Here is a 22,171-nt window from a genome sequence, read left to right as displayed (position 1 = left end):
TAACAGTTCTCAGCGAAAGTGGGAATGTTTCGGTTGTAACGCAACACCACCCCGTATTGCCTGTTCACCACTCCTTTGGCCAGTTTCTTAAGTTTTCTTCTATTTTCTTTTCACTTTCTGCTTTACAGCAACTTTGTAATTGAAAATACTAAGGTTGGTGTTTCATAGCCTCCTTAAGATCGTGATGTTGAAGACACATCTTTCCATTGTTGTTTGTGATCATCAACATCAATTTAATTTCATGGGCACATTTCTTAATTTCTCCCCCTTTGACCAGTCTCTGTGGGCATTGCAAGAGCGGAGAGGATGCCCACCTTGTCCTACTAGTAAGTTTGTGAAAATCATCAAACACACTATTTCTTGAAGGCATGAGTGGCCTGGTGCTTTGAAGTGGGGATGTTATTGAAGGCTTCAAACAGTTAGGCCTTCGTATTAGCCTTTGCGGCTGTTTGACATTTTCTTTACGTATATGCTTCTACACGTTAGACGTAACAAAACGCACATGGCTTTATTGTTTTGATTGATAGGACATTTTTAATTCTCCTACGTGTCGTTTCCAATTTATGCGAAGTATTGCCTGGGAGCTTTTATTTACCCAATGAGCTGCTGATGATTTTGATTTGTCTTACACGGAAGTAATTCCATGAAAACTCGTTTTTATAGCGTGTTCATTTTATTGGCTAACACATTTGACGTCACGCAAGCAAGCAAACACAACGTCGCCATTTTGAAAATGGTCGTATTATGGTATCAAGAGTCACAGAGCTGTGTTCTTGCTAATTTTCCCTTAAAATGGAACTAGCCAAGCATATGTTTGGTAGCAGCGAACGAAAATCAACAGAGGGTTACAGCATGTACAACATTAAAGGTATGTGGCGGAGGTTCTGTGCGTAACTTAACGGTCATAGCTGCGTTCAATTCAAAATCGCGAGACCTTTGTCTGTAGCTCGATCATATGGAAAAGATGAATAAATAATGAGTAGAAAAGATCATAGGAACTTTCGACGCGCGTAGTGTAAAAATTACCTTGATCGTTTTAAAAATATGATGTTAAAGGCTAATATCACCGTATCGGCGATCATGTCAAGCGAATGTTATATAATGCATTTATTTTACTGCACATGTACTTGCTTTTAATATTACTGTATTACAGTAGTGACGTTTGGCACTTTTGCAGCAAACGTGGTAAAGACAAATTGGAACGGTTCTGAATGGTAATCTAGACTATGAAACTTTACTTAGAATAATACGGTCTGTGAATCTTGAATCTCCTCGTGTTCAGAATATGCTAGTCACTATGTCTAAGTCTCTTTATGGAATTGCTCTACTATATCTCAGAGCACTTCGGCCAATTCAATTTTCCATTTTTTCCACAATAATTGAAAAATCATATTTTTTCTGTTTTCTACAAAAAATAAAAAGTAAAAAAAAATGGGATAACCTCGTTGAGTTGTTTTATTTTTCATTTTTCCAATCTTTTGGAAAAAATGACTTTGTCGTCTTTATTGTTGCATTATTCTATATTTAGACTTAAAAATAGAACAATGGAAAAAAAGGCTTTAGCGTCCATCGCTTTCTCATTTTTTCATTGTTTTGAGATTAATCTTAACGATGAATAAAATGACTTGGATTTCATACTTTCCCAATATGCAAGGCAAAAGTATTCGTGAGGGACTACTTTTCCCGCCCGTGCTGAAACAAGATGACAGTCATGTATGTTCATCTGTACGGGTCCGCAAATAATCCCAGGACCGCAAACGATCCCCAAACTGTACGGCAAAATTAATGATCCACATATTGGACGGCAAATGATCCCGAAAAAAAAAAGGAATGGCATGGAGGGTGGAAATTGGTCTGGCTAGAGAATTAATGTGAAGAGTGCTTATTTTTATTAAAATTGCGTTAGATCATGGCTCACAGCAGGTTTCTGCCTCGTTACAGTTTTCCAGAAAGACTGAATTTTGTTACTTACCATGCTGTTATAAATTTTGCCACATTTAATTATCGGATACAATCATCAAAAACTAACTTGGACGCACTTCTAAACTGATTGTGACCAGGGGCCCATTTCTCGACCCAGGCGAGCAGAGTCTCTTTCGGGTCTACCAGCAGCCTCGATTCAGGGACATTTCGTCTTGAGCATGCATGAGTTAAAAATTCAAATTTATTCTGGTGTCGGTCACACGTGACCAGTAACTGCAAAACCACAAAACTGGTATCAATCAGTTAAGACTTGTGTCCAAGTTAGTTTTTGATGATTGTATCCGATAATTTAATGTGGCAAATTTATAACAGTGTGGTAAGAAACAAAATTTAGTCTTTCTGGAAAACTATAATGAACCATGAATTAAAGTGATTTTAATAAAAATAAGCGCTCTTCGCATTAATTCTCTAGCCATACCATTCCATGCCATTCCTTACTTTTTTCCGGGATCATTTCCGGTCTAATATATGGATCATTTGTGGTCCTGGTATCATTTGCGTCTCGTTTCAGCCCAGGCGGGAAAAGTAGTCCCTCGAGAATACTTTTGCCTTGCATATTGGGAAGTCCAAGTCATTTTTTCCGTCGCTAACATGTAATCTCAAAACAATGAAAAAATGAGAAATCAATGGACGCTAAAGCCTTTTTTTCCATTGTTCTATTTTTTAAAGTCTAAATGTAGAATAATGCAACAATAAAGATAACGAAGTCATTTTTCATTTTTCCATTTTTTTCCAAAAGATTGGAAAAATGGAAAAATAAAAGAACTCAACGAAGTTATCCCATTATCTTAATATTCTATGTTTTGTAGAAAACAGAAAAATAAAAAAAATGTCCAAAAAAGCTGTTTTGGGTAATAATCGGTGCAAATTTCCGTTGTTTGGTCCATTTTACGTTATATTGCCAGTGCAAAAATAAACAACAAACCCTTAACATACACAAAATATGATTTTTCAATTATTGTGGAAAAAATGGAAAATTGAATTGGCCGAACTGTGCATGGACCGAGGTGCCCTAAAAATTGAATCTACCGAGAGTTACTACAGGCTCCTATGGATTACAATCATTCAGATATGCTGCTCCTCTAGTGTGGAATAGGCTGCCTGATAACATAAGAACTTCTGAATCTCTCATTTCTTTTAAGCGTGCTATTCATAATATTACTGTGTAGATTTTATATTTTTATTAATTTTGTTGTCGTTGTATTTTTTATCATGCTTGGAGATACCAGCTCTCTCAAGTTACTCTAAATCCAAGTTTAAATAAAGTTGTATGACTGTATGTATGATTCATTGAAACAGAACCTATATAATCAACGAACAAAATGATATATGAAATGTATCATATACTGTATTGAACTGTGGTTATGAAATCAAGTGAAGTTATGATCCTCGCAGTTATGAATGCAATTTTAGCAATTGCGTAGAGAAGCCTGAAAAATTCAGGACTTCAACTTGGTTTGAACCCATGACCTCGTGATACCAGTACGACGCTCTAACCAACTGAGCTACGGTACAAACTGTATGAAGCCACTGATGTTGGGAGCTGGTCATTTGTTGTCCAACAAATGGCCAGCTCCCATCATCCTACATATACATGTAACAGCTTACCTCAATGTACATGTACAGTAGGGTTTGACAGCGCTAGCACTATTAACCCTTTAGTGCCCAAGGAGTCTCCCTTTGACGAGTAAAATCGTCTGGTGTTAGACAGAGTAAAATCTATAAGTCACTATTGGGCATTAAAGGGTTAAAGGAGATAGTTTTTTAACCCTTTAGTGCCCAAGGGGTCTCCCTTTGACGAGTAAAATCGTCTGGTGTTAGACAGAGTAAAATCTATAAGTCACTATTGGGCATTAAAGGGTTTTAAAGGAGATAGTTTTTTAAAAGAAATCAACTTTTGTTGCTCTCTTTTAGATTTAGATTTCTTCTTAAGTAATAGTCTGTTTTGCTTTTAAAACTTTCATCTTTCAAGATTTGTGTACATGTAATTAATAATATCCTTGAAGTTCCTTGAGTTATACAATTGCTGATTGGAAAGCTCATGTAGGCTTTTTGCCTTGGGATTAGGGACCCATTAGACCCATTATTGTATTGGTCTGGTATGTACTGTATATTACTGGGAAACCTCTTTGTGAACTTACACTGAGAACAAAGTGAGGGTAGCAGATCTACACCTTATTCCAAAATGGCCGCCATTTTAGTACTCTTTTGCTTGCTTGCAAATTAACACTTGTTGCCTCGTTCAAGATTAAAGTGCTACAGTAACTATGATCAAAAAATCATTTTCTTTTTTTCTTCAGAGTTTGAAAGCGTGTTCGCTTATCACCTGACTGGTAAAATTTTGAGCTTTGATTTTTATCCAAAGGCTGTTTATTTTGAGTTTAAGGTTTGGATTTCACGGTCCGCCATTACTCACGTTCAAAACTGACTGATTGGATCTCAGAGGGTTGGATCTAGTGAAAAGTGACGTCATTTACTCACTAGCTTAAAATTTCAGCGTGTAACTGCAACTTATTATAATTATATGCAAAACACAAGTTTAAAGGGCTGAAGGCCCAAAACTCCTGAGCTGCATATTAATTCAGCCGTGTACACACGCATTGCATTCTTAAACCAGTGAGTCTTTGACGTTATTTTCTCCTCAACCCAGCTCTCTCAAGATTTTAAAGTTAGTAATTATGGTGGACCAATAAATAGCAAAATTTCAGTTAAAATAAACAGGTGTCTTTTTAAAATCAGAACTTAAAACTTGGGTCACTTATTGTTAAGGTAACATACTTTTGAAATCCAAAGAAAAAGAAGAATTGTTTTTTGGTCGCAGTAGCACTTTAAATATTCTTTTGAAATTTGAGTTAAAGAACGAGGTAACAAGGGCTACATGTAATTTGCAAGCTAACAAACAAATACTAAAATGGTGGCCATTTTGGAATAAGAGGTACATTGTATTGTGGTCTAATGGCTTGTTGCCTAATGTGCACGGTAAATGTGACTGCGCTTTTTCCCAAGGATGATGGCTAGCCTAGGGGACCTGTTAATATGAACTTATGCAAACTGTGATGCATGGTGTTGTTTTTCATTGCTGTCAGTTTAACTCTACTCCACATCTTTAAACAAAGACAAATACAAATTCAAATTCTTTTATTGTCACACCCTAAAAATGCAATAATTACATGTACACACAGATTATATAATTGTAAAAGAACACAGGAGAAAGAAAAACAAGTACATATGGATAGAAAATTAGTTCATAAGTGTATGGCATGCACAGTGCCAGTCTCAGCTTTCTAGTTGGACACTCTCATGGACAAATAGTGATGGCACAATTTGCTGGACAGATTCAAAGGGTTACATGTACATCCATCACTTTCAATGTCTGTTACTTCAATATGATTGATAGTAGTGAGGGAAAAAAGGATGTGTTGTTCAAGCTCACACATTTTTGAAAAATACAGGGTTTTCATTAATTTTTTGAGTAGAAGGGTACCAGATGTTGGGTATCCAGGTACCCTGAGTCAAGAGCTTCCAGGGGCTCTAGCATACTGTATGCCCAGAAATGTTTGAAAAATTAGACTCCAAGCAATGCATTCTCCTGCATTCTGGAGTGGAAATTCGCCTTTTGCCACCACTTGTTAAATTTAAGCCATTTCCAAGTATGTCTCCCTCCTCTTCAAAGCGAGTCTACATGTAAGTGCAAAGTTTTTGTGATACATAAGTTCTTCTCTACATATGAATGAAAACTTTCATAAGAAAAACTTCGCACTACTGGTACATTTACTTTATCTTGGGATTCTGAATTTTTTTTTTGCGTGACATGTACACCAAGACCGCTTGTTCGAGGCCTGGCCTCTATTGCTGTGTTGTTTCTCTACAGTAAGAACTTAAATTAGTCTGCACTTTCTCTTTCTACCAATGGCAGATGAATGAATGTGTACCAGCAACATAATTATAATTACTACTGCAGTGAGTAACCCTGTAGTAATGCACTAAGGGAGGGGATTTGGGGTAGTCTCTGGTAAAAAGGAGTATTTTATAATAAAGAACTGTGGTGCTGTGTTAGTAGACGAAAAATGCATGTACATATAAGTTTGGTTGTATAAAAAAAATAATCATCGAGTTGATAAAAGTATAGTTACTTAACTAAGAAGATGAAAAGGCCAACTTGTTTAGCATTTTTCCCTAGTCTGAGTAAATAAGTCTGTCATTAACATATTTGATATTATTTTAATGAGTTGTAATAACCTGGATACACTGTAGCTTTTAATTATGTTAACTTGGACTTAGCAGAATAATTATTAATCTCTTTGTCTATGTTTTAGAATTGCGGAAGATACAGTTCGAACTGTTGAAGAGCAATCCTTTAATTATTCTTACAATGTTAACTATAAATTTATTTGTCGAATTTTGCGTATGTACATGTACAGTTTAGGGAACAAAAAGGCCTGACTGTCTAGAATGATTGGAAGCAAAGCTCATTATATTCCAACGGCATCTACGTGTACCTTTGTCGTTAATTTTTGTACTACATTTACCAAATGTTGTTTTGAGGATCACTTCCATGTAGATGGCAACTTCAACAGGCTTGTTGCTAATAAGAGAGCAGGTATGAATGCAAACTGCATTTCACTTTGTTATTTAAAGTTCTACATGTAACAGTCTTTTATAACTTCAGGCTACTCTCTCATGGAAACCAGGTACTGTAATTTGCCCAACATAATGCCTTCGTTCCATTTCCTCAAGAAAGTGAAGAGGTTAATTGTTTCTACAAGTTTGCCATGCACTGTTTTAAGCAGTAAACATTAATTTCATGGCATGCAAATCAAGGAATTGGCTGCAAGTACATGTATAAGACAATACATGTAGTATGGATGTAAATCCCAGTACTTTTGTAGCTTGCGTGTAATGAAAATAATCTAATATGAATTTACTCTTTTGCCTTACTGTATGTGCTAAAATTAATGTTCATCTACAGTAATCCTTCTCAAAACTGGCCCGGTGACGGCTCAATGAGCTGCCTCCTCAGAAAGCTTGACCGTCTCCTTCCAGTCAGAAAATGTTCGACACAACACAGTTTTGGCTCTCACATAAAGTCACTGGAGATACATGTACTGTAATATAAAAGCTTGAAAAATGCTTGTTTGATGAACAAATTCGCGTCCGCAATATATATTTTTCGTCACTTTAAGTCCCCAGATTGCACTAAATTGTATCTGTGAGTGTCTAAATTAAAAAAATTCCCTAGGGGAGCATGCCCCCAGACCCCCCTTGAAGCTCTCATCCTTTCGGCACTCACTTGGGTACCTAATTCTCACCAAAACCATCTCCACTTTCCTTATGACCTGCTCCCCAAAAATATTTTTGAGAAGGCTGTACAGTATGAGATCATGGGATGCTTAAATTTTTATATTTAGATATTTTTACTTAATTAGTAGTATGTTGGGAAGTGAGTAAAATTATCCTTTGAAAAAGGTTTCTAGTAGATAATCACAGGATGGTATATACACTGTAAGTATATACTTTTTGCACATTTTAATTTCACACGTTTTGAGCTGTTGTCAAATATTTGCAGCACAAACCTTGCAGGTGGGAATTATAGGAAAGGGACAAGTTTGATTGGTGAAGGGCTTTTCAATTAAAGTCACCACTAGGCAACAATCACGGTTCTCAAGAATTCAATTGTTTGAAATAAATGAAACAGACATAAGTGCCATGTGAGGTTCAAGAGTGTCAGGAGGGATGTTTTCCTTTTAAAGGTAGATTTACCATACAAACTTGTAGGCCTGTTTGCCTGTATTTGTTATTGCCTAGTTGAGAGCTTTGAAAGTTGACTTAAACATAAAGATTTGGCAAAAGTAATTTTTGATGGTGCACAACTGGGTGTTGAATGTTATGAAGCATGTGACTTTTAAGATTATTATGTGAGACTACAGTACATCAGTCTTAGACAATAACAGCTGCAGAGATCAAGCTGTCATTGATTTTGTTGATTTAGATGAAGTTTAACGGAGAGCAGCAACTCCTTTATTGCCGTCACTATGCTTTAACTAAAGCAGCTGGCATGAATTCTTGGCATTAAAGGGAAGTGTTGGATGAAGTGGTGACGAAACGTGGATTATTCCAGGTGGACTCCTTGTCTCCACTGTTGTTTGCTTTTGTGATGATCCCTCTCACCATGTCAAAGAGGTTGATCAACCATTATGTTGTTTATGGACAACTCCTGTATTGAAGGTCTGAAGAGGAGCTGGAGAGTTTCAGAGTTGGTTGTGCAGGGTTTTTCAGAGGACATAGGGGAAGACTTTTTGCTAGACAAGTGGGCTGTGTTGGTGCTGAAGCAAGGGGTTAAGGTTCGTTGTGAAGGAATTGTGTTAACAGATGGTCAAGTGGTTATTGTGGTTGACGAGAATGGATATAAGTACATTGACATGTACTTACCGGTGGTGAGTTCGGAGGGTGTGGCTATTATAATACAGAAGGAGATGAAGGATCAAGTCAAGCAGGTTTTGAGGTTTACGTTGTATGATGTGAGATTTGATTAGAAAATAAGGATGATTGATGCGTGGGCTATACTGGTGTAGCAGGGATTTTGGATTGGAGTGATTGGGAAGTGAGGGGGATTGATGTGAAGATGAGGATGAGGTTGACGATGTTTGGGGTGTTTAACAAGAAGGGGAGTGTAGTTAGGTTGTACTTGAAGAGGAAGGATGATGGGAGGATAGGAAGGAGGAGGAGCTTGGTCTGTTTGGATATTTCAAGGTGAGTGGCAAGTGGATTTTGAGGGTGGTGGAGAGATTTTGCAGGTGGGAGAAACAAGGAACCAGTACAAGAAGTGGGTGGAGAAGACAAGGAAGGAAGTGTTTCGGAAGAAGTGTTTGCATGGGAAGTTTATGAGGGATGTCAGTGAAGTGCCTGGTGAGAGGTCGTGACAGTAGTTTACAGCAAAGGAGAGAAGATCATTTTGCTGCTCATGAGCAGGCTTGGCAGACAAGGTTTTTTCTGGCCACATTTGAGAAGGAGGATGTAGATCCAAAGCGTAGAGTGTGATATGTGGCAAGGAGGTGGAGTGAGTTGGGCATGTGGCGAGTCACGCAGGTTGTACTGGTTTGGTGCAGAGGTCGTGGCAGAGGAGGCATAACTGAATGTGCTGATGTGTGGTATAAGAAGTTTCCAGTCGAAGGATGTGAATGTGGAGATCTGATGGGATATGAGTGTTGAGACAACACAGAAGATGGAACATATAATCATCCAGATGTTACTGTGATGCATCAAGTGGCATACAGGAGTGGAGGTTTGTTGATTTCTCAGTGCAGTGGCATAGGAATGTGGTGACTTAGGAGGATGAGAAAATCACCAACTACTCTTCTCTGGCAATGTAGGAATTCAGAAAGATGCAGCAGCTAGTGTTGATTAAGATTGTACCATTGGTGGTTTGTTGTTTGGGTGTGGTGTCTTTGGTGTCAGTTGGGTTTTTTTTAAAGATCTTGGGATTCTGTAGTCATTGGGACCACCCTAATCCTCCAGAAAATGCTTAGTCTCTAAGCCCCAGGTCCGGGACAGAGGATGAGCAGTGTTTCACCTGCAGAATTTGAATACCATAATATCATAGAGAGTCAAGAATAATTATTATTATTGTTGAATGTTTCCATAACTTGTCTGTATATATTCCAAACTGGACTGGACATACTCTATACATGTATATTTGAGGACAGGTGGCTATTCGGGGATAGAAAGCACTTTTCGCTTTAATTATTTGTGCCATTCCAAGCAGAGCAGTTTATTGCATTTGTTGAATCTTTATGTCTCCTGCTAGTAAGGCAACATTCTTTGCCACGCCCTTGTTAATTAGTCGAAATGCAGTGATGGGATTGTTGATGTCTTGCCCTTCAGGGCACAGGGCTTACTGTACTCTACTGTAGTGGACTGAGAGCATTTGCTCCCACTTCTCGCCGTGGCCGTGGTTCGATTCCCAGGCTCAGTGCCCTATGTGGGTTGAGTTTGATAGTTCTACTCTGCCCACAGAGTTTTTTCTCTTGTTACTCCGGTTTTCCCCTCTCTTCAAAAATTGATTTGTGTTAATTTGTTGATTTCAGTTTACAGTGTCCTCAAATAGTGCTCCAGTGCTAGAAGTCTACTGTAGACACTTTAATTATAAATGAAGTTCCTTTAATTTCCTTTCTTTTCCTCATGTTCCACATTTGAGCATTCTCAATTTTTAAAAGGTCTTTGTATTTTGCTAATTTTTTCAATTCCTTCACTGAGGTGAAGGCATTCATTTTCTTGTGGTTCTTGATTATAATAATGGTCTGGATATTAAGTTGGTTGATATTGGTATTAATGGGCATATGTTCCACAGGATCATAACTATGTCATTTTCTTTGATGGTGTTGGGTTCATGTTTATACCAAAACTCTGCCTCAGTTGGGATGTCATAGTGTCGACATACTTTCTGATGTATTAATGTCACACACATTTGAAGATGCAGTATTAGTGGGAGGAAAAAGGCTGGGGATGAAGTGTCATCCAGGACCCGAGTGGCATACTGGCCATGCATGTAGCATGGCTGTCCTGAGCAGCGTTTATCTAGTATGTCAAGCTTCTTGAAGGTTGAGCCAACAAGGGAAAGTAGAGCTGTAGATGTGCCAACATTTCTCACCTAACCTGTTGCAACCCGCAGCATCGCTTCAGTGTGGGATGGAAGGGTCGTTACCATCAACATGTACAATGTACCCCAAACCATTTTTGTTAGAAATGACAAAAGCATAAATATGACAACAAATGTATCTGTATGCAAGTACGAAGAACTTCATGTACCTCATTGCAGTACCAAGGGGAGTACCCTATTAGATCATACAGGGTAGGGTGGGAGGGGAAAACACTCACTTAGCAGTCAAGAATAAAATGAGCATTTCTAAGACAAACAGACAAACTGCAAGTAAAGCTGTACAGCAAGCCACAGAATATTTGATTGGTGTGCCTGGTATTAAATATATTCTTTTTTCACTGGACAGCCTACCACAATGACAGTGGTCCATGGTTATCATGGTGACCAGTCCATCATTATCAGATTACAATTATGATAGCGGTCGTTGATTTATTAATTTTACTTCACACTAAATTACGGTATACATTAGTAAGTCTGAAAATTTTTTTCATGTCGAGCAAAAAATTATTCTTTTTCATTATAATTATAGATGTCAATCTGCTTCATTCTTCTTTGGCATTTTTAGTATCCATGGGAATTTGCATTGCATTAATAATACATGTACTGTATGTGATTTCTGATAATTTACATATCACTGATCAATAAAAATAAAACTGAAATACAAGTTGCATTATTGTAATTTCTGTTGACTAAAAAAGGCAGATTACCATTTTTGGGAATGGTTGCATGTTTTAATTGAAATTAATTATTACTTTGTTGCTGTCTACATGTATCTTTGTAGTAGCCACCTTGGAAAATAATAATTATTATTAGTTCCATTTGAAAACTCTGGACTGAAAGTGTTTGCAAATGGTCGCAAAGGATATTAAGAAACAAAAGGCTGTTATATTTGGGGGCAAACAGTGGCTGAGAAATGTTGTGCTTTGTTTAAACAAGACGGCACCCTCAGGTACTGCCACATCACTTAAATATTATTGTGGACACAGTTTAACTTTTTCCTTATTACAGTGTAAAATGTGTTTTCTGAACCGAAATCAAAATATCCAGAGTGGCTTTTTTTGTCATCAAATTAAATCCTGAATTTTTTTTAAAATTAGAAACTAGGAAAATACTTTTAACCTTGCACTGAGCTCACTCCAATTGATGGAGATCAAATTTCAGTTTAGCAGACGTCAGAGTATACAAGTTATTTAAAGTAACAATGATTTGCTTTGAATGTGCTTGGGTGCTGCATCAATGGCTGCTGAAGGTGTATCTTGTTCTAATTGGATTGGGATCATTACGTGGAGTTCCATGCTCAAAGTTCACATATGTGGTGAGAACTGCTTTGAGAAAGTGAAAAATCTGTATTAATTTTTGAAAAATTTCATAGACAAATTTAACAAATCAGTCTCTAAATTGTAGGCAGGTGATCAACTTCCAGAAAAGTATAAACTTTTTTGAATACTTCGAACAATATCCTGCACCTTTAGAAAACTTTATCAAATTCAATGTCCAATGGGAAATGCTTCATGTTACAGTATTTGAGTGTTTAGTGTATTACTGTATTTATGTACACCTCGTTTTGTGTTAATCACTATCAGCAATGTTTTATACTTAAATAATTATTATATGTTTGGTTCGGGATTTTATCAGCCAGGATAGATGAGAAAAGGTTGGCCCTGAGATAGTGAAATACAGTAATATTGTTATTTGAATGTGTTACCTGGGGCCTCTCTGTTTCCTGGCCCTAAAAGCCATTTGTGAAACTGCCAACTGCTTGTTTTGGAAAGCCGATCTTTTAACTTGTTTTCAAGGTAACAAAAAGAAAAACGGCTATGAAGTTTGATGACTTAAACCCTCTCCGTTCTTTAGATACAAAGGGAAGTGACACCTGAAAATAGCCTGAGTGTAAATTTCAGGACTTTCGAGAAACATGCCCCTGAGTTGTTTGTTCATTAGTTTGCATCTAGATTTGGTAAATTGATCAGGAAGTGAGAACAACTCAACAGAAAGTAAAATGAACATTTTGTAATTTTGAAGATTTTTCATTAGTGATAACACTGCAGCAATAAATATTCCTAAGAAGAGTCAGCTGCAAAAAGGTAGTTTTGAAAAAAATTCTGACATAATATCTGGCTGCATCTACACTGTAGATGTACATATGTAATGCATTAATTTTTTTCATTTACTGAGAGTACTCTTTCTTTGGTTTTGTGGTTATGGGTAATAATTAATATGTAGATCTAATTTTTATTTACTGTGAGTACATGTATCCTTTCCACATTGTTTATTCCTCTGGTTAGAGGCCCAAAGGTATACTTTGTAAGGATTCACCTCTAAATTTTCCAAGTGGTAAACAGCTTCCTTGTGAACTTTGGTTCTTGATGTTAATTCTTTTTAGTAATTATTATTGATTTGAAGGTATTGGTGATTATAAATTAATTTTGTAAGTTATTGTTAATTATAGATCATCATGTACAGTGTGTACATCATACTTTTTGAATTACAAGACAGTACTGTTGCAATTGTGAAAGTTAAACGTGTGCTTTACACGTCAAGTTACTGCCATACACATTTCACCATGTACCAGAGATACTTTTCACAATACTTACACAATTAAAATAATTTTTGTAACAGGATCTTTCATGTTTTTTGGTTATCTAAGATAATAAGAGATGATTTCTTTTAGGAGCTTAGAATAAGGGGAAGGTGCCGGCAAATTGGTGGGATCGAGCCACACACACATGCACGTAGGTAACAGTGACAACTCTGTGAGCGGCCACCACCAGACACTGTCACACTGAAAGTCTACTTTCAGTTCATTAGTGGGTACCAGATCTAGAGGAAAGTACTTACCTCCAAAGGGACGGGGCACAAGAACAGCTAGGAACAGGATTAAAAGGCAAATGATTGATTGCACATGTAAAATACTAAATTGACAGCAAGGGAGCACTGAAATTACAAAAGCTCCTGAGCCCCCAGGCCACCCCACTCAATTTAATGAGCAGAACTGCTGGCCAGCAATGTATCATGTTTAACCTTGCCTAAATTATATTTAGCCACATGAAAGAAAAAAAGAATTATAGCCCTTGGCCATTAAATTTTGTTGTAGCTGAAGAGAGAGATTGGGCAAATATGGATATTTTATGAGGACTAGGTACAAGTTGTTCCTGTAGTGGTTGGTGCACAAGTTTGGTAGTGTAACTAAGAGCTTTGAGCGTTGGATGAGCAAATGGTAATGTAGGATTGATTAAAAAACTTCCTTGTAAGGAACAGCCAGAATACTAAGAAAAGTATTAGAAATGTAAAGAAGAAAGGATACCTGTTAGCCCTTGGCCATTTGTTGTGGCTTGTTTAACATGGTTATGACGACGATCCTGTCAGCCAGAGCAAATGATACATTATCAATAATAGTAAAAATAATGATAAGAGTGTGTGTTATCTAGTGAGTGAGTGCAAAATGTTGGCCCAGAAAGAATATAAAAGATGACATGATAATGTGGCGAGGATTATACAATGTACATTGGAAGTTACACCAACTTAAAAGGAAAAGTGGTATGAACATGTACCAGAAGGTGTTGTGGAAAATGGGATATGAACTTCCAATGTGATAGTGTTGTTGAAGTGAGAAGACCTGACATTATCGTAGTGAGAAAGAAGGAGAACAGAAGAACAAATGTATACCGGTAATAATTATTGTGGACATTGCTATCCCTGGGGATAGTAGGGTATGTGAAAAGAATTTGAAAAAATCGAAAAATAACAGGATTTGAAGTGGGAGATTAGAAGAATGTGGAGTGTAAACAGCGTGGATGTAGCACTGGTTGTTGTAGGGGCTCTTGGAAGTGTTACTAAGAAACTTGGACAATGGATTGAAAAACTGGGGATTCTGAGTACAAGGAGAGTGTCCCCAGGGGACCCTTGGTTATTTGTTATGACTCGCTCCCCTGTCGGCATGAGAACAGCCAGAGCTCAGAGCTAAATGGATAATAATAAGAGACGTAAAAACTAGCGATAAAAAGTTAAACTTCCGATGTTTCAGCGACCTCATGACGCCATTATCAATATAGGATTTGGAAATTGGACTGTCTGGTTAACAAAATGCTGCACATCAAACGATTAAGACCGCAGCTGAACGTGCAAACAGATTCAATCCGTGCTAAGTTCTTTGTCTAGCTTTTCTTCACTTATGCAAATTTGGAGTATTTTAGGTATATCTGTTATGAACTTGCATGTTCATTTCCAACTCCTTGATAATGGCATCATGAGGTCGCCAAAATGTTGGAAGTTTAACTTTTCATCGCAAGTTTTTACATGTCTACATGTATGTTTCACAAAATCATTAATAATAATTATGATGATACTAATAATAATAATAATAATAATAATTGTTATATAAGCTTTTTTTGTTTTCAGCTCCCACTCTGACTGAAGATGATGATGAAGATGGTGGACAGGACAATAACCTTGCTTGGGATGACTCCTCTATCCACGTTGCCAGTGGCAGCACTCCAGTCAATGGCTCCTTTGTTCCTGCCATTGGAGGCCCCTTTTCTGCTCTCACTCCTAGCATGTGGCCTCAAGATATTCTGTCAAGAATTCAACAGGTACCATTCTTGAATTTCTGACACTGTATCACCTTTTCTCGTAATCTTATTATCACATTAAGTTACAGCAAAACTGCCACCTGCTCCATCTACGTTGTCCAATAATTATTTTGAATTCAGTACTCTTTGCACTTAAAAGGGGCCCAGTAGTTTGTAATAGTCAATGTAATTTTGGGATGACCTTAAAATTCACTCCACTTAGATTACATCTGTGTCCGAGGGTTTCGTCTAAAATCAAAAAGCCATCGATCTCAATAATTATTGAAGATTATAAGAATCTTTGATACTTAATTTTCACTTTTAGTTTCAGAGAAAAGTATTTTAACAGGTTGTTTTGAATTGACATGTCAGTCACTGTATAAAATAATATTCTGTAGAACTTTACGGATCAGTTTAAATCGTGGTGCCCTTTGTGTTGAGAATGGGACTTGTAAACTACAGGTAACAATACTATTGGAATCAGGATGGCTGTCTTTATTGTTTTTAAAGAAGCTGGTTATATACTGTTTTACTAGTACATGTAAGTGACTTTAAGGCCCGGGCCAAATGTCGAACTCCACATGAGATGAACCTAAAATAGCTGAAATTAAGTTCATGGTAAGTCCGACGTTTGACTCAGTTAAGTTCAGTGAACTGTATTTGGATCGACCAGTTGACATGTTCTATCTGTCTGCCTCATATGGATAGATTGGTGAAGATCGCTTCTGGGACAAATGTCAGACTTCTCATGAGTCTTACTTAACTCCCAATTTAAAAATTTGTGTGATAACATATTATATTTTTTGCTTTTGCGTTTGGTTGGACAAAGGAAATGTATTAGCGGCTGTCAGCAGATTTATGTTATACGATAATCCGGTCTTATCAGAGCTAAATCCTCCTAAAATGGCGCCCTCAATTTATTTTAAGGATACTTTGCCCATGTTGTAGGACGTGAACGAGACTGGATAATCGTGAAAGACTTTAATATGATAGAGCCAATTTATATTTTGAGGAGACATTTTCGTTGACCGTCTCTGTCATAGATCTTTTTTTGAAAGTCCCTACTGAGTTCAGGAATACAGGCAATATTAACATCACAAAGTGTTCCCTATTCTAAACCTTGGTCCTGAAAAATTCAGGCGGCTTCAATGGGATTTGAACCAATGACCTCTGCAATGCTGGTGCAATGCTGGTGCAATGCTCTACCAACTGAGCTACATGTATATACCACACAGTTGGGAGTAGGTCAATTTGTTGGGGTCAAGTAGTGCGAGTGGGTGGGTACATTCAATTCTGGATATACATGCAATTGTCCAAAGACCATTTTTAGCCCTAGTTGTTCAGAGTTGGATTTGAACCTGGCATGACCACATGCAAATACAGAACCATGGGTCACCTTAACGAAAAGTTAACATTATTGTGAAAATAGACTTTAAAGATTGAAGTACATGTAGCAGTACTGTAACATGCACGCGATTAGGTGTCATTTTATTGTCAATAACATTCCAGACTGAGGATGCAGGCGATCGCCCAACAGGACACTATGATGAATTTGGATTTATGGTTGATGAAGGTACATGTACTGTTGTGGTTTCTGTTAATTTTCTTGTTCACAAGACAACCCAATATAATGGTTTTAATAGGGCTTCTCCCCTTTGTAGAGTTAAATGCTGATTGATAACCATTTTGAACAACTGTTGCCTCATACGTCTCACCTTTAGCTTTAAGAATGTTGTTTTTTACAGTCTTGTGCTTTCAATAAGGGCATGTACGAAAACCAGGAACACCGGAACACTCCAGAACACCGGAACACCCTGGAAGTAATCCAAAACCCTCAATTTGGCTAACCCTAGACCTAGCTAGGCCTTAAGTTGGTTTTTAGGCCTAGGGTTAGCACACCCGAACACTCCGAAACACCCTGGAAGTTAGGGTTAGCCCTCAATTTGGCTAACCCTAGGCCTGAAAACCAACTCAAGGCCTAGCTAGGTCTAGGGTTAGCCAAATTGAGGGTTTTGGGTTACTTCCAGGGTGTTCCAGAGTGTTCCGGTGTTCCGGGGTGTTCCAGTGTTCCGGTGTTCCTGATTTTAGTACATGCCTTCAATAAGTAATGAAAGCTGATGTCAGCTCCTTCACTTAAGCCTGGTTTTCACTAGCGACGCAAGCACCAAGCACAAGCATAAAATCTTGAGTGCTTATTTCACCGTGAAAACGGGGTTGACGCGAGGATAAGGTACATTAGCACAAGCACAAGGATCAACATTTTTCCTTTTCCTTTTACTTAATTGTGCTCATGCTTGCATTCGTTTGCGGCGTCTGAAAACAAAATGCAGCATAAGCACAAGGAACTTTGCTACGTCTGGCCAATTAAAGCATTCATTCCAGAATCCCCGCGTCTGAGCATTTGAACAAAATGGTGGATGCCGAGGTGGAATAGATGCTTATGTTGACGTTCGTTTTTACAAGCATAAGCTAACCTTATGCTTGTGCTTGTGTCGCTAGTGAAAACCAGGCTTATGAGAAGTTGGCTACTTTTCCCCAAAACTGAAGTAGACTACCTATCAGGAAAACTCATTTTGGCAATGACGGCTACATGTATTAATCAAGTCATTAGTCTAGTAAAATGTGATCATCAATTTTTCTAGTTTTGAAATGTGGTGTTTGGTGGTGTTCTTTTAAGAATGGCATGCCCCCAGACAGCCCTAGAGAAAGCAGCTACTAGGCTCCTTGTTGATACAGTCAGTTACTTCACTCAACCCACCGCCAACTTACTGTGAAAATTAATTTTATTGAACCCTCTGCTTTTGTATCTGTTGCTCATCTTGTCAACCAAACTAGGTCATTTTGTTTCAACCTACAGACTGTACATGTAGGACAACTTGTCTCAACCTAGATCAAGGTGGTTAGTTGTTTCAACCTTGGTCAATTTGGGGCAGGGACAAAACACAGGTCACAGGTCATTGCTTTGCCAATACAGAAAGTATCCTTTAAACATTCATTAAAGCTAACCTTGACACTGTCTAATTAGACCTAAACAAGAGTTTTTAGGCCTAATGTTAGCATTTGTACATGTGTGTAAATGGTTTGCGTTGTTTCTGTGGGTACAATAATGACCTGTGACCTGATGTGTGTTTTGTACCTGCCCCAAATTGACCTACGTTGAAACAGGTTGACCCAGGTTGAAACAAAATGACCTAGTTTGGTTGCAAATTAACATAAAGAACAAAATGACCTGTGCACAACATATCCATTTGGATTCTTAGATTTAGAGTTTGCACATAAGGACCCAGACCCTGGCAGTTTTGTGACTAGTGAGGATGAAGGAGTCAGATTGAAATGGACAGCTTTCTTGGAGTTCACACAAAATCAGGATGTGGGGGATATGACGTGGGACAAGGTATTAGTCCACCTACAGTCACAGCGTGTTTTAAAATGTTTGCAAGTTAATTGTCACTGATGTCTGCATTAATAATAATAATAATTTCCTTTGGTCATTTGTTATGACTCGCCTAACAGAAGAAAAGACTGCAATGACAACAGCTAGAACATGATGAAAAAAAAAAAATAATTATAATAACTGCTGGGTGCAAGTTTGTAATATGAGAGAGTGCAGTTCTTGACAGTCACATTACATGTAAATGCTGTTTTTTAACTCATCATTATTAGATGGAATTTGATAAAAGTGGACTCAACCATGATTTGAGGCAAATGACTGATATCTGTAATCAGTAGCTCACTTAGAAAGCTTGCTTGCCGTGATCAACTACATGTAGAGAGCAGATGGCAGGACTTACATGTAACTCTAATTGCCACCTGAAGAGGGACATAAATTTTGTAAATTCTACTTGTATTCATGAATTTTTATTAGCATTCTAATGCCAGACAAATTATTAATTTTGTTTTCAATTTGGAACACCTCAGCAAACATACTTTGTACACTGTAACCAAATGATGAAAGCATGTAGTGTGACCATCACGAGTCCACTGCGAACCAGCATTGGTTTGAATTTAACTTTTAAAATTTAACTTGGCTTGATTTGATTACCGGTATATTCAGCCATGCTATACATGTACAATATACAGAAATGACTGTACAGTGTACATGTACCGTATGTACTGTAGGTGATCCTTGATTTTCCATAAATGTTCCTGACAGTAGCATAGGGGCCCTGGGGTAGTCCATGATGCGGGGTCAGTGGGTAATCCACAGAGTAGGCAGAGATGTATCCAGGTTTTCAAATTTGGGGGGGCTCTGGACCCCGTTTTGGAAAATTTGGGGGTGCATTGCAGAATTTTGGGGGTCCAGCTAATTAATATTCAAGAATTAATATGCGATCTATTGCCTCTTAATTGCTGCTGCAGTACCCTTTCAGATTTCTAATTGCAAAAAAATAAAGTCTTATCCCTCCCAACGAATATGTACTTAAAATGATTAATTTCTTTTAAACTGTTGTGCCTGTTGATTCATCGATCAAAATGTATGGGCTGTCAAAGCTCCATCAATCACATTGAAAACGTCTTGAGGGATCGAATCCGTAAGCTGTAGGAACTGTTGGCTCCAGTTGATAAATGATCTAGATCTCCACAGCGAAAAAAAACAGAACTGAATCTCAATTTTCCGTAAAAGAGCATCATTTATTTTAACTACACTTGAGGTGTAATTTAGGAACAAAAGAGTAAACAAATGTAAGCGATCGATAAGCAGTTCATCGTCGGCCCGTGCGGCCTTGACTTCGCCATGGCCAATGTTAATAACCAAGCGATTGAATACATTCAAGTTTCATGCTTACCCTAACACGTTAATTTTAACACTAACTCCGAAGAAAAGTTGCATAATTTGCAAAACAGACAAGTTACGTGCAAAACAAGAAACGAGACGATGACATGTGAGCCCCCGGAATTAATATCAACAGGGTCGACAAAACAAAAATTTAACATACTTTGCCTTTGGATTCTCTGTCATTTCACTCACAATAAGCGAACTAATGCTTGAAATTCACTTGGAAAGCATGCAACAAACTGAACTTCGACTGAAATGTTTTATTATCACTAGTGGCAGATCGAAAGTGTCTCCGATTGTCTCATGTAAAAAACAGCTCAGATCATTTCACGCAACACGTGCGAATTCAAAACTGAACTTATGAAGCTGGACATAATTGTTGACAAAATGAAATTATTTGACTACAAAAATCCGAAAATAACAGCTCACCGTGAAATTTCAGGAACTCGATCATTTCTCCGATGTGAGAAATGGGAATGTTCAATTTCCTTGTGAAATACGCCGTTCGCATGTTTTTCCTGGCGTTCGTAATTTGCAGAAACATTTGATTTTTCTCTGCGTCCAACTGGACCCTTTGTTCGATATTCTATGCGTCTAAAAGGAAAACGAGTGCATCCCAGGACGCAATGACGCACTCTGGATACATCTCTGAGTAGGTGTCCATGTTTTTCAACTCTCCCTTTGGTTGTTTAGTTATTCAGCTTACATGTGATACATTGTATACTGCTATTTGAAAAGAACCATTCATCTTTAGTTTGTGTTTGTAATTGGTGGACATATTTCTAAATAATTAATAATGACTGTTTATTTATTTCCTCAATGATCACTGTTAGGTGTCTCCAAGTTTTCCACATTCAGACAAGTTGAGAGAACTTGTTTATCTTGGAATTCCACATAGCATGAGAGCTCCTGTAAGTGATGGATTCTCTTGTTTCAATATTAGTCGTCATTTAAATAATAATAATAATATTATTTATTATCATTCCTGATTAAGTTTACAGTCATTCTAAATGTTGCTAAACAACAACCAACCATTGATAACAGTGAAAGTTTATTTAATTATTAATTTTTGTAATGATTATTTTTGGTTCAAGATATGGATGAGAATTTCAGGAGCTCTACAGAAAAAAATCAGTAGTGATTTTACTTACAAGGTATTTATTGTGTTTTGAGTTTTTCAAGGTCAAACGTTTTGGACATACATATAGTTTGATCCTACTCTGTTTGAAGAAATTTGAGTCTAGCTTTATAATAAGTTATGATTCAAAGACCCCGCAATTCAACAATCCTGTCTGGTGCCTTCATCAGGGGTGCCCCAAAGTTTTCCCTGCCAAAAGTCCTATTACAAGTGTATGTGCTAGCTACCAATTTGCTAAAAATGGGAAGGGTGCACCGACATGTCTTACCGGTAGTACATTGTAGCTTTTACATGTATTAAAAGCATCATGTCAGGTGAAAGGCGACATTGATGTTACCATTGGATAGTTGTGAAAATTCTACAATTAATATGTTACCCCACACAATAATTTTTGTGTGGTTAGTTTGGCAAGCATGCTCTGACAAAGGTAGCCTGCAAGCAGGCTGTCCGAGGGACTGGGGTTGGGGGTAGAATAAGAGCCTGCCCGCATGGCTTTAAATTTTGAATGTCGCAAAATACTGATTGACTGAAATTAAATTACTTGTTGCCGTCACCATTGATAAGCTCCGATAACAAGGAAGGCACTTCGCTTCGCAGAGAGAGGTGGTCTGAAATGTGTATGTCAAAATCGTACAATGTAGTAGAGTGTTGCAATTTTACCGTAACCTTACATAATTTAAAGGTCAAGCAACGTGATCACAGTATTTGGTAAAAGTCTTATTTTACAACTGTTTTTCATAGTGGCCAAAATACAGTAAGCTACAACGAGGGCGACATCATGTCACCGTGGTAGTTTCCTGTCCTCTACCGAGCATTAGTGCTGATCACATTTGGACAGAAACTTGGGCCTTTTGGCTGCCTCATTTGCTGAGTTAACGATAGAGGAACTCTACACAATTTTAGCAAGTATTTGGTTAAGCCGAAAAGGCGGCTCCACAAAATTAATTGTTGCTTGATCTCCTGGTAGCTCTGCAATACTCCAATACACTTGAAAACAAAATATTCCAATTTTCAAATTATTGAATTAGTAAAATGCATATCTGTATATC

At 37.6% G+C, this 22,171-nt stretch overlaps 1 protein-coding gene across 6 annotated transcripts in view; it reads left to right on the top strand.

Moving 5' to 3' along the window:
- The first annotated feature begins 693 nt into the window (after positions 1-693).
- LOC138060689 (small G protein signaling modulator 3-like) overlaps positions 694-22,171 on the top strand; it is a 57,666-nt gene continuing 36,188 nt past the window's right edge. For 2 of the 6 annotated variants that reach the window (XM_068906540.1, XM_068906539.1), the window contains exons 1-6: positions 694-868; positions 15,038-15,228; positions 16,717-16,780; positions 18,468-18,601; positions 20,818-20,895; positions 21,079-21,138. In XM_068906540.1, the coding sequence (XP_068762641.1) occupies positions 793-868; positions 15,038-15,228; positions 16,717-16,780; positions 18,468-18,601; positions 20,818-20,895; positions 21,079-21,138 (603 nt within the window). In that variant the 5' untranslated portion in view covers positions 694-792. Of the gene's footprint in view, positions 869-11,419; positions 11,589-11,695; positions 11,955-15,037; positions 15,229-16,716; positions 16,781-18,467; positions 18,602-20,817; positions 20,896-21,078; positions 21,139-22,171 lie in introns of those variants that run through there. The other 4 variants (XM_068906537.1, XM_068906536.1, XM_068906541.1 and 1 more) reach the window with 4 other exon arrangements.

Source organism: Montipora capricornis, chromosome 8, assembly GCF_036669925.1.
Source record: "Montipora capricornis isolate CH-2021 chromosome 8, ASM3666992v2, whole genome shotgun sequence".
Classification (NCBI taxonomy): Eukaryota; Metazoa; Cnidaria; class Anthozoa; order Scleractinia; family Acroporidae; genus Montipora; species Montipora capricornis.
The sequence above is the reverse complement of the archived record's forward strand: the minus strand, read 5'-3'. Positions and strand labels throughout refer to the sequence as shown.